This window comes from Corvus hawaiiensis, chromosome 16 (genome assembly GCF_020740725.1).
Source record: "Corvus hawaiiensis isolate bCorHaw1 chromosome 16, bCorHaw1.pri.cur, whole genome shotgun sequence".
Classification (NCBI taxonomy): Eukaryota; Metazoa; Chordata; class Aves; order Passeriformes; family Corvidae; genus Corvus; species Corvus hawaiiensis.
The window spans coordinates 15,902,004-15,914,964 of NC_063228.1; the positions used below are offsets into that span (position 1 = coordinate 15,902,004).

The window sequence follows — 12,961 nt, forward strand, 5'->3', positions numbered from 1 at the left end:
TGCTGAGGAGAGAGCCAAAGGCTCCTGCTCTGCACGTGCCCTCCTTGCTAGAAAAGGGCCTGCAAGTGCATTTTGGAATGGCCTTGCAAAAGAGCATCCCACACTGCCCCTGTCGCAGCACCTCAGGCAGGTCCTGCTGTACCAGCAGCTGCATCCTCCCCCTACCTGAGAGCACTTCCTTTACATTTCCTGGCTCAGGGATTCCCCCAAAGCTCTGTGTGTGTACAGAGTCCGTATTTTGCCATGGCACTCTCTTGTTGCTGTCGTTTGCTGTGTGAAAGGGCTCCTCCGTTTCCTTTGTTGGCAGCAAATGGAGGAGATCTGGCGAGAGATGCGCTGGATCATGGATGCCCTGCAGCACGCCCGCTACAAGCAGCCCTCCTGTGGGGTCTCTCTCAGCGGCTTCCTCAGCGAGGCCGGGGGGCCAATGAAGGAGAAAACCCGATCCTCCTCGTCCCACCTTGACTACCTTCCGTCCCCGGTGCCCTCACCAGAGACCAGCCGCAAGCTCAACTCTGGTAAGGACGCGGCTGTGCCCGGCTCCTGGCTGTGCCCGGCTCCTGGCTGTGCCCGGCGGGCTCAGGGGCTGCCCGTGCTCGGTGGGTCAGGGGTGGCTGCGCCCGAGGTGCCGGCAGGGCTGGAGCCGGGAGCACGGGCAGGGCGGCGAGTGTCAGCGGGCAGGACCCGCTCCGCCTGTGCCGTGGCGAGCGCAGCGCAGGGCTGCCACAAAGGGGCAAACCTCAGAGGCTTCCTTGGATTCCACCTCAGCCGGGGTTGCCCACGCTCAGGCTGAGCCCCTCTTTGCTTTTCTCACCCCTCGCAGACTCGCATGGGCTGTCGGATGAGGAAGGCTCCTCGGAGGTGTTCCTGGCCACCGACAGCGACTACGACTCCAGCCGGGCGCAGAGCCCGAAGGAGCTCGACCTGGTGTACTCCTCCTCCTCGGGGCCCGAGTGCTGCAGCCGGAGGGTCGCCCGCACCCTGCCGGACAGTGCCCCGGATGTCCTGCAGAGCCACGAGCTCAAGACCCCACCCCCAGTGCCGCCACCGCCAGAGGAGCCCCGGCCACCGCCCGAGCTCTACGACAGCGACTTTGTCCTGCCCAGCCGGCAGATTGAGCTGCTGCGCATCACGGAGAAGCGGCAGGCGTACTGCGTCCGGACCAGCAGCCTGGACTTCCCCAAGCCCCACTGCCCCGCCCCGAGAAAGTCCTGCCCCGGCTCCGTGGACAGCTCCCCGACGGAGAGCAGGACCGCGGGCCACTGCGGCCAGCTCAGGCTGGGGACTGGCTCCACGCCCAGCCCCGAGCGCCGCCAGGGCGGACAGGGCTCCGAGCCCGTCTGCCGGACGCGCTCGGATGAGTGGACTCAGAACTTGCCAGAGCAGCAGCCAGAGCAGCCCGGGGGCTTGGGCGATCAAGGGAAGAAGCTGGGCTCTGTCACCTTGAGGGTCTGCCCTCAGTACGAAACGGGACTCTCCAAAGAGACCAGTGTCAAGGTACCGGAGCCTGTAACGGGTGGCAGAGCCCTCTGTCATGCCCAGAGGGATGGGGCTGGCAGGATGGGGGCATAGGCAGCAGGGCTCGTGTGCCCCACACCTGGCACTGCCCTCCCCATCCTCCACCGTCCCAGGGGTGAGGTCCCCTGGAGACCCACAGCACTCTTGCCCTGACTCCCTCTGTCCCTGCTGTAGTGATGGGGCTTCTGGCAGGACAGGGTGTGTCTGGAGGGGCGACGGCCGCTGCTGCAGAAGGAGAGAGCCAGGGCCGCACGTAGCAGGTTTTGGGGACAAGGCAGTGGTGCCAAAGTTCAGCTCTTGGTCTGTGGCTCAGCAGGTGACAGTAGGTTGGTGCCAGCCAGTGTGGGCAGGCAGAGCAAAGGACACGTTTGTGGGTTTCCCTTGCCACGGGCTTGTGTTCAAACACATCATCCTTCCCAGCCAAAATTCAGCCGCCACCCCTGCCCTGGCCGTGGTCCTCCTACAGCCCCCCCTTCCCAGGTGTGTGCTCCCTGCTCCAGCCTTCCCCGTTAGCGAAGGGAGAGCAGGAGCCTTTTGTCTCCAGCCTGTGGCAACTCCAGTGGCAGAAGCCACGTCAGTTCCAGATGGAGGAGCAGGCAGAGCTCCTTCCACACTCCTTCGGCCTCAGCTGGAGCAGCTGTGTGACCTGACTCCTCTCCATGAGGGCCTTGCTGCCGAGGGCTGAGCCCCCAGCTCTGACCACTCACACCTACTCCAGGTGGGATCCCCCATGGAGGGCATCCCCCAGGACACACATATTGGGCAGGTCCCCCTCTGGCTTTGTGGCCTCCTTTGGTCCTAGGCATGGAGATCCTTCCCCTGTTGAAATTTCTCTTCCGAGACATTCCTGGTTCCCAGGACTGAGGATGATGGAGCAGAAAATCATTAAATCATGGACTGGTTTGGGTTGAAAGCGACCCTAAAGAAATGGCAGAAGAAGAACAGAGCCAACAGGCTGACTGGTTTATTGCTGGGGAGGTTTGATAGCCAGTTGTCTCTGCACCCGCCAGGACATCCTAGCAGAGACAACTCTGCCTTGCAGGATTATTTTCCATTTGAGGAATGCCCATGGATTTCTGTGGAGCTGAAGCGCAGCCCTCGGGTTCTTGGCGGGCTGCCCACGCAGCTTTTGAAGTTGCAAAGCTCTGGACACGCCTGCTTGAAAGCGTTTTACGATGTTCTCCTTGAAGAAAGGCGAGTTCAAAGGCACGGCTCCTCGGCTGGTGTAAATCAGCTGAGCCCTGCCATGGCTGTTCAGGGCTGGCAGCGCTCACGTGGGCCCAGGGCTGGGACTACCCCGCTGGGGCAGCGCTCCTGGCGCTCCGCAAGCCCTCACAGATGTACCAAAGGAAACGCCGCCTTGCCTGGGCGAGGATGGATGTCCTGCCTTTGGGCCTTTGAAGCCAAGCAGCAGCTCCTGGCGTTAGCAGCCCAGGGCCCTGATGAGCTCATTTTCTTGAGAGGATTTGGATTCAGAGGGCTGTCCCCAAGGAAGCGAAGGGCAAGGGTAGCTGTTGGTGGGAGAACCCCAAGCTTCTGCACAGGATGAAATTTAGTGCCACGTTCCAAAGAGGTTCCTGTTCTAGTTTGGCAGAGCTGTTGTGGTCCAGCTGGTCTGAGGGTCTGGACCCTGCTCACAAGAGGGACTTCACACAGATCCCTCCATGGTGCCAGGAGTAGGACAGGGACTGTCCCTCTCCAGCTACAGGTGGTGAGGTGGTGGGACAGCCTGAGCGGAGCTGTAGGTGACACATGCAGGGGTTGAGTGGCAAGGGCTTGAAGAGAGCAGTGGAGGCAGGAGAGCAGTCCTGGCATGCTGGGACACTCCCTGGGCATTCCCTCCGTGTGGTGTGCCCATGGCTCTGTGCCAGGCTGCTGCCACCTGCTCACGGGCACCACTGGGGCAGCTGTTCCTCCACCCTCACCATTCCTCCACGCCATGTGCTGCCTTCGGCCCCTGGTCCTGCTCATTCCTCCCCCTTACCATCCCTTTCTCCCGCCTCTCTCTCTCCACAGCTGCACATCACCGGCCAGACACCTGCCAGGGAGGTGGTGAAGCTGGTGGTGCTGGAGATGAACAGCATCTCGCGGGACGTGCTGGGTGGCTCAGCCGCCGTCTGCTACGGCGAGGAGCAGCTGGAGCACTTCGGACTGGTGTTCGCTGCCGACGAGAGCGAGCGGTGGCTCCCCGATGACTTCCTGCCTCTGTCCCTCCACACCAGCCAGCCCGAGGGGCGGTTCTACGTCCGCATCAAGGAGACGTCCCCGCTGCTGCTCCAGTACGGGCCGGCGACCACCGTATGAGAGGAGGAGAGCCCACGGGACGGCACGGAGACCTCGGCTTGCAGAGAGCAGACAGCTCGTCTCTGATGCTTCCTCCTTCCACAGACACCCTCTCATCAGGCGTCCGCGGGGTGGAATGGGATCATACTGGGTTGTGTGTTATTTGTTTGTGCTATTTTTTAAATTTTTTTTTTAACCAAAGAGACATCGAGACTCAGTTTTTCTGACTGGAGAAGAGGAGGGTGGAGTGCGGAGACCTCAGAGCTCAGGAGGAATCTCTGCAGGAATGGAATTTTTGAAAGTAAACATTTTTAAGGAGAAAGAGGGGGGAGAGAGAGAGGAAAAAATATTACAAGAAGAAGCAGCAATACATTTATTTTTTTCCCTTTCTTTTTTTCTGAAGAACCTTGTTTGGGATTCACTGAAGGCAAAGCCACAGAGGATTGCTGGGGAGGGCTGTGGTGTCAGTGAGGAGAGGGCACAAGCCACCAGGACAACCCTGGGAAGGGTGTTTTCCTATCTGCCCTCCTTTCACTGCACCTGGAGAAATGATTCTTGCACACAGTTCTTGGAACAAAATTACATTAGTATTTTTATTCTGAAAAAACGTCAATAATCATTGTGCCAGAGCCACTGGAGCTGGGTAAAGGTGAAGATCCTCTGACTTGTGTCCAAGGCTAAAGAAACCCATGCAGCCAGCCCCCTGCACTCGCAGACGTGTCAGTACCACACTAGAGGTTTGCTATAGGGCATCTCCTGCAACCCCCTGGGCTTCCCCGTCCCCCTGGGTGCCGTTTTGTTCTGGTGATTGTGCTTCTCTTGTACGTCCTACAGCATGACATTTTGTTAGCCACTAGGTCTCCTGTTAACAAGGTTACTTTTCTGATCTCCTGTGGTCCATAGTAAAGACGACTGCTGCTGACCGCATATCACTTGTCCTTCTTGTGGCTCGGTGCGTAGCATTCCATCATCCATCCCCCAAACCAGCCCCGATTCCAAGGGCCGGCCTCCTCTTTCCCAGGAGTGTTTAGTGGGATGCTTTCCACGCCGAGCAGCGTTACATTGACACACAGATCACACGTGTGGGAGCAAAGTACAAGTGAAAAATGCTCTTCTGGGCTTCATTGCTCTGATAAGATAAGCCTGGGCATGCCAAGGCATCACCTCCACGGGGTGGTGGAACCCCAGAGCCGTAGGGCTGGATGCCTTGGTCTGGTCCTGCAGCCTCCACAGAGGGAAGAACCCCAGGAGGGGAGCAGGGATGGCAGTGAGAGCTCACGGCTGTGTCACAGCTGGCACAAACACTGCAGGCAAGGTGCCAGTCTGGCACTCCTTGGCAAGGTGAGGCTCCCGATGCTGATGCCCCTGCAGCAGCCACCTCGCTGCCCTTCTCCTGGCATGGAGGGGTCAGGGCTGGGCAGCAGCCCCCGTCGCTGGGTGCCAGGGCGCAGGAGGGGCTCTGTGGGCATCCACATGGGTCGGCTGTAGCTCTGCAGAGGTTCCTCATTCCTCGCCTTGCGGCAGCCAGTGTGGCATGGGCAGGGATGTATCCCAGCACGAACCCTTCCTGCCCCACGTCAGAGCCACTGTGGAGGGGAGGATCCTGTGCCAGCCCCTCAGCTGGTGCAAATCAACCAGCACCGCATTGACGTCACTGCAGGCACCGCCATGGGATGTGGAGGCGAGCGACAAAGGAACATTTTAAAAGGCACTTCTCCCATCTCCTCTCTCCTTTGCTTGTCTTCTGCCTCAAGTTAAAACCAATCCCACTCTCCCAGGTCAAGGAAGAAATGGGTTGGTGAGTGTAGATGTTCCCGTGGTGTTTGTCCTTGTTGGGCATCCACAGGCACTGACATCCCAAAGAGGCAGGAGCTGCAGGGTGGCCCTGCCCTTTGCATGTGTCACCTACGGATGCTCAGAGCCTGAGGCAGGGCAGAGGGAAGGCACAACTGGTGGAAAACTAAGTGGCTTTTTGGAAGTCACAGAGTGAATTGAGTGTTAGATCAGGGCTATGTACAGAAAGCTACATCTGTGTCCCTGATGCTCCTCAGCATGGAGCCGTGCAACTCCTGATGCCCTTTTATTTGACCCCAGAAGGGAAAAAGACCTCCCCTTTCCTTAAGAAAGCCCTGCTCCATCAAGAGAGGTGGAGCCATGACCCAAAGCCAGGCACTGGTCTTTGGGGTGGGCCTGGGACCCTCTGCAGCTGGGGGCTGGTTGCCCCCACCTCTGTGCAGAGCTGTGCCCATGGAAGGGTCTCGCTGGCCGTGCAAAGCTCTCTGCAGGAGCTGCTCTGACCACACAGCAGCTTGGATCCCTTGGCGGCAGGGAACAGAGGGGGACCTCCTCCCCTTGCCTGGGAGAGGAAGAGGGAAGGAGCAGGGGCCTGGAAGGAGCAGAGTTGGATGCAAAGTGGGAAGGGCTGGAGTTGCACAGCTGTTGTGTGGGAAGCCTCACAGCCAGGGGCACGGGGATGTGTGATGTCCTGATGCAACACACTCCTCACAGAATCACAGAAGATTTGGGGTTGGGAGGGACCCCTGGAGATCACACAGTCCAACCCCCTACCCAGGCAGGGTCACCTGGAGCAGGTGACACTGGAACACATCCAGGTGGGTTTCGAATGTCTTGAGAGAGGAGAAGCTCCAGACCCTCCCTGGGCAGCTGTTCCAGGGCTCTGCCACCCTCCATGGAAAGAAGTTCTTCCTACTGTTGAGGTGGAACTTCATGTGTTTTTGTTTTATGGTCATTACTCCTCCTGTCCCTGAGCTCCACTAAAAAGTCTGGCACCATCCTCTTGGCACCTGCCTTGGAGATGTTTGTACGGATTGATGGGATCCCCTCTCAGTCTTCTCCAGACTGACCAGGCACAGCCCCCCAGTCTCTCCTCACAAGGAGGTGCTCCAGACCCCTCATCATCTTTGTGGCCTCTGCTGCACAACATTCCTTGAAGAATGGCACTTGCAAGGTGGTTGCCTCTTTTCACTTTCTCCTTCTCTCCCTGGGTGGTTTCATGGGCACATCCCAATGTTTTCTTTCTGAACAGGCTGTTGAGCCTTCAGATGCTCTCCTGCTCTTCCCCACAGTCAAGGAATGGGAGTAGAAAGCAGCAGGCTCTGTCTGTGGCAGTTTTTAAGGCTTCCATCTCAGTGCTGGGGCTGTGGGAGCCATGGTGGCTCTTTGAGGTGGTGTGACGAGGTGTGGGGTGAGGGGCAGCCAGGGCACTCAACCCCGGCAGCAGCAGGATTCAGGGTTAGCCCTGGTAGGTCTCCTTGCACTGGTGCAGAGGGCTGGTGAAGGGGTTTTCTCTGTTGGCGCTCGCTCTGGCATGTGCACCATGGCACAGGTGAGGGAGGGGAATCCCCAAAGCACCTGAGCTCAGCCCTGCTCTCTCCCGTCATGGAAGCTGGGAGAGGCATTGTTTCGCTTGTAGCATCCCTTTCCTCCAGTATTTAATGAGCAAAGCAGGTGGGAATCCCGGAGGGCTGGGGCACAGACCTGTGTCACCGAGCACTGCCAGACATGGGCACTGCCAGTACCCAGGCACAGAGACACCTGTACGTGTACGTGCACCCCCCTTTGTGCCAGGCACCCGCCTGAACCCAGGTGAGCACCTCTAGTGCTTGCTAACCCCTCTGCACTGGTATCATGGAATCAGGGAATCACTCAGGTTGGAAAATCGCTCTAGGATCATGGAGCCCAACCATTCATCCAGCACTGCCAGGGCCACCACTAACCCATGCTCCCAAGTGCCACATCACATGGCTCTTAAATCTCTCCAAGCTGCCCTGGGCAGCTGTGCCAATGCCTGACCACCCTTCCCATGAAGAAATTTCTCCAATATCCAACCTAAACCTCCCCTGGCCCAGCCTGAGGCCGTTCCCTCTCCTCCTGTCCCTGTTCCCTGGCAGCAGAGCCCGACCCCCCCCGGCTGCCCCCTCCTGTCAGGGACTTGTGCAGAGCCACAAGGTCCCCCCTGAGCCTCCTTTGCTCCAGGCTGAGCCCCTTTCCAGCTCCCTCAGCCGCTCCTGGGGCTCCAGCCCCTTCCCCAGCTCTGTTCCCTTCCCTGGACATGCTCCAGCTCCTCAATGTCCTTCCTGTCATGAGGGCCCCAGGACTGCCCCCAGGATTTGGGTTGTGGCCTCACCAGTGGCCCAGCACAGAGGCGCTGTCACCACGCAGGTCCTTCTGGACACATTGACACCACCCCAACACCCTGCACACAACAATCCCACATCCTGGAGATGTGCATCCTTAAAAATCCCATCTGGGCTGCAGTGGGTCTGAGTTCCTCTGGGAGGTGGGAAGAAGCAGTGGACACCACAGGGGGATGCATTTCCCAGCTTCCCTTGGAGGCAGGGGACATTCTACTCTTCCAGGTGCTGTGGAGCACCAAGAGATGATGCCGCAGAACAATTCGTACTTTTTGAGGTTTTTTTGTCTCTTTGTCATCATCGTTTCTATTGGCACATAAATGCGGATCAGTGCATTGGTTTTTGCTCCTGGGCACAGAGAAGCAAAGTTTGAACCTGTCCGGGTGGACAAAGAGGTCTCCTCCCTTCACTTGGAGGCAGGCCCAGGTCCAGGATCACAGCAGGGGAAACCAGAGTTCTTCCATGCAGCTTGATGGGAATGTGTTCATTTCCACTGCCAAAGGAGCCATGCCTCAGTGGTATTCTGCTCACATTGTGTGAATTCGTAGAAATAAACCCGAATTGTGGCACTGAATTTCCTCCCCAAAATCAGGAGCTTGTTGGCATCAGTTCTGAAGCATCTGATTTGCTTTTCTCCCATCCAAAGGGAGTTGCTCAGTTTATCTGACATGAATCCAGATTTGTGCTTCCCAAAGTTTGCTCTCTGTCTGAGACATGGGGGTGTTTTGTTCGGGTTTTTTTTAGGTTTTTTTTAGGTTTTTTGAGTTTTTCTTTACTCCTCACCTCTATTTATTCTTTTTTTTTTTTGCCTGGGACACTTCTTCTTTCCTTAGTTCTGGTTATAGGGGATGGCTGAAGAGCTGCTGCGATGGCACAGAGGTGAGACGCTCCGAACCCTCCTTGCTGAAGGCAGTGAAAGCCTTTGTCCCCTCAAACAGGAGTGAGAACATGAGTAGCCATCCAAAAGAGCGTGGAAGTTCCAGGGCTATCCCAGCACATGCAATTACTGAGTTAATTAGTTCTCTGTCATCTGTAGGAACTCTGAGCAGTGGCAGGGGCTGTTTGCCCACGGAGCTTATGAGCAGCGTTGCTGTGTGACTGAACGGTGCTGTGATGAGATTTGTGCCGCTGAACCGAGGGGTTGCAGGGTGCCCACACCTTCTGTCCCCTGCCCAGGTGCCCACAGAAGATGCAGCTCTGCAGAGCAAAACCCCGTTGGCCTGAGGCTCATGTCCAGGAGCCTTTGCTCAGGATCTCAGTCTTCCCTGGAAACCACACACTGGTCTGCTCTGTGCGCTGTGGGCAAAACCACTTCCCATGTGGAACCGGGCTGGACAGCACGGATTTTAGAGCAAGATTGAAATTTCCCAACCACAAAGACACTTGGGCTGGAGGAGATGAGAGTCTGGGTAGCATTAGCACCATCAGAAAGCTCCGGATGACTTTGGTGTGTCTAGGATTTTTTGGCTTGAGGTTCTCCAAACCCACGTACAGACCAGGCAGGAAACAGTTCTTTCCGTCCCAAGAAAATTCCTGGGACACAGGGAAGTCTTCTGTTCCCAAAGCAACCTGAAAAACAAAATGCTGTGAAAACAGGAACTGAGAATACAAAGATACAAATTCATGAGGAAGCAGCAGTGCGTTATTTTATTTTATTTCCACTTAAAAAGGAAAAGCAAACCGTTTTTTTTTTTCAACCTAACTCACTTTCATTGAAACATGGAAACAAGCCAGTGACTATCTACAAGTTTATTCTAACTCAAGAATTTTGGAGGATACCTTCTGTTGAAACCAAGAACCCTTTATGAACATTTATATTATGAGTAAAATTGCATTTTTTGGTGGGAGGAAGAAAGAAAAACCCAACAGATAATGTGTTCAGACAATGTTTTTATATCAGTATTCCTTCAAGCCCCAGTTTAATGCCATAGATCATAAACCACATTCTCAAAGCTGAGTGTGCGCTTTCTGTCTCAGGCTTCAAAGAACATTTGAAGATGCAAATGTGCTTGTCCTGAAGTAGTTTAATTTGATCTGCACATGAAGATAGCAACAAATTATGATTCTGCTCTTCTTTCTTTGATAGTTTTTAAACTGATGAAGTGCAGTCCTCGACTTCACAGAATCCCAGGATGGTTCAGGTTGGAAGGAACCCTAAAGCTCATCCCATTCCACCCCCTGCCATGGGCAGGGACACCTTCCACTATCCCAGGCTGCTCCAAGCCCCAGTGTCCAACCTGGCCTTGGGCACTGCCAGGGATCCAGGGGCAGCCACAGCTGCTCTGGGCACCCTGTGCCAGGGCCTCCCCTCCCTCCCAGGGAACAATTCCTTCCCAATATCCCATCCATCCCTGCCCTCTGGCACTGGGAAGCCATTCCCTGTGTGTCCTGTCCCTCCAGCCCTTGTCTCCAGTCCCTCTGCAGCTCTCCTGGAGCCCCTTTAGGCCCTGCAAGGGGCTCTGAGCTCTCCCTGGAGCCTTCTCCTCTCCAGGTGAGCACCCCCAGCTCTCCCAGCCTGGCTCCAGAGCAGAGGGGCTCCAGCCCTTGGGGCATCTCCACGGCCTCCTCTGGAGTTGTTCCAGCAGTTCCACATCCTCCTTATGCCAAGGACCCCAGACCTGGAGGCAGCTCTGTAGGTGGGGTCTCACCTGAAGAGCTGAAGATGCAGCCCAGGACACAGCTGACTCTCTGGGCTGTGAGCACATGTCCAGCCTCTCAGTCACCAGTTTCCCCACCTTCCACCTGTGTCAGCCCCCAGGACACCCCAGGCTGGAGCTGGCTGCCCAGGCTGCTGAGGATTACAGCAGCTCCTCCGTTGCGGCGCTGTTTGCTGTGGCAGGAATAGCTGTGCGTGCTGCTCTGGGCCCAGGCACATTCTTCTCTCCACCAAAGCCCCGTGTGGAGCCAGCCACAGCCAAACCACAACAGAGCACTCTGCAAACAAATGTCACCGCTCCTGCTGCAGTTGTGCAGGAGCCATCACCACGCTGCTATCGGTTAACGTGACTCCCAGTGTTTTCCCTTAACACAGCTGGTTTCCAACAACGCCTCAACGCTGGAAATCAAATGCACTAGGTGCCAGGTCGTGGAAATCCATCCCACTGAGCCCCTGGCCATAATGCGTGGAGAAGGAGGCAGAGAAGGGTGAGGTGTCCTGGAAGGGATTAGAGTGTGTGCTGTGGTTCACAGGTGAGTGATGTGGTGGGACAGAGTGCTGGGAGGTGTTGTGGCCACAGGTGTTCTGATATTCCCTATTCCCAGTCCCAGCTCTGCTGCTCCTGCTCCTCCACGAGCAGCCACTCAGTAAAGGATCTGTACTAAGAACAAACCCAGCCTGGTGCCATCCACTGATGCAAGGCTCAGCAGGTCACAGATGGAGGTTTCCATACAAGACCATGGCAGAGATGAGGTCCCTGCTGGATTGTCACTCTCACAAAGGTTTGCCCCGCAATTTCACAATTAAACTGGAATCAGGTGCCAAAGTCTGCTAAATTTATCTTAAAGGACATGGGAAATGAGCTACTAATTATAGATCCATGTATCTGGATCTGTGGGCAGGCCCTGGCACAGGGTGCCCAGAGCAGCTGTGGCTGCCCCTGGATCCCTGGCAGTGCCCAAGGCCAGGCTGGACATTGGGGCTTGGAGCAGCCTGGGATAGTGGAAGGTGTCCCTGCCCATGGCAGGCGGGGCGGGGGGGGGGGGGGAGGGCGTGGAACAAAATGAGCTTTAAGGTCCTTTCCAACCCAAACCAATCTGTGGTTCCATGATTTTATGGTATCTTTAAAGAATAGGTCCCTTGGGTGACTTTTAGTAGAACAGCCCCAAATGTGTTTGTGCACAGAAGCAAGGGACAGAGAACATTCCTAGGTGCCACTGCTATCCCTGTAAAACATGACTCTGGATCTCACTCCAAGGATGGCAGACAGGCCCTGGCCATTCCCAATTTATCCTTTTGCAGGAGCTGCCTGGTCCTGCCACCCTGGCTGTTGCAAGCACCAAGTGAGAAACCACGGTGAGGTGGTGGTGCCCAGTACACCCTGACCAGGAAGAAGGGTGGGAAGAGAGAGGTGGATGGGCTGCCTGCATGGTGGGACCCTGTGCTGCCAGGTTTCACCAGGGGGTTCAGATTTCTTGGTGTCTAACGAAGGGGAAGAGCCTGAGGTGGGGTCAGCGGTCTAGGCCGAGCACTGAGCGTGGATGATCGGTGCACCCAAGCTCTCTCAGCGATTTCAGTCCCAGGTTTCATTGTTTTGATTGAAAATGGACACATACCTTTCTGCCCCAGGCTGAAACACAAATATTTGTAGCGGATCTGGGATGTGGGATTGGCTGGCTCAGAGCCAGCTGGTGCCATTGCTGCCATGCAAGCAGAGGTGGAGGCCTGCTAGCAAAAGGCTGTGGTCCCTTGCTGGTCACCCCTGAGGGCACAAGGCTGTGCATGGTGATCCTGACAGGCAGTTTGGACACTGCCAGGGGCTGGGATTCTTGGATGCCCATAGTTTAAGTAAATTAGAAGGAGAAGACACAATGCAGAGTCTCTAAGAAACACCAGTCTGGACAATTTTGTAGTGGTGTTTCCTTCCAGATGGCTTTCCCAACCTTCCTGCTTTGCTGGGTTAACTGAAGGTCAAGTCTCAGTGAAGTCAACTGGAGAGTTGCCCCGGGCACTGGTGGGACCGGGGTTTGGCCTGGGAGCAGGCTGCTGGGCCAGGGGAGGGGATTTGCCACTACAGCCTCTCCTAGCAAGTGCACAGGCAGCAGGTCCCCCCATGGCTTGGGTGCTGTTTTCTGGTCTGCATGGTGATGAGCAGCTGAGCAGGGACACTCGCTCCCTCCGTCGGCAGCTCTCTCCCATTTCCACGTGTGGCTGGTACACGACAGACCAAGCCCTTTTTGATTTGTCATCAATTCTGGGTGACTTCACGAAGCCAAGCTCTGTTGCGCTGTCATGCTCTGGCTGGAAGTGGCTTTGAACGGGTGTTTAATGAAGATGTTAATTGATAGCA

General features: G+C 56.2%; 1 protein-coding gene across 13 annotated transcripts in view; it reads left to right on the forward strand.

Moving 5' to 3' along the window:
- Positions 1–4,728, forward strand: part of LOC125334257 (ankyrin repeat and fibronectin type-III domain-containing protein 1-like) — a 247,550-nt gene extending 242,822 nt beyond the window's left edge. For all 13 annotated transcript variants that reach the window (XM_048320937.1, XM_048320939.1, XM_048320938.1 and 10 more), the window contains 3 exons: positions 308–518; positions 824–1,497; positions 3,535–4,728. In XM_048320937.1, the coding sequence (XP_048176894.1) occupies positions 308–518; positions 824–1,497; positions 3,535–3,822 (1,173 nt within the window). In that variant the 3' untranslated portion in view covers positions 3,823–4,728. The remainder of the gene's footprint in view (positions 1–307; positions 519–823; positions 1,498–3,534) is intronic.
- The last annotated feature ends 8,233 nt before the right edge of the window (positions 4,729–12,961 follow it).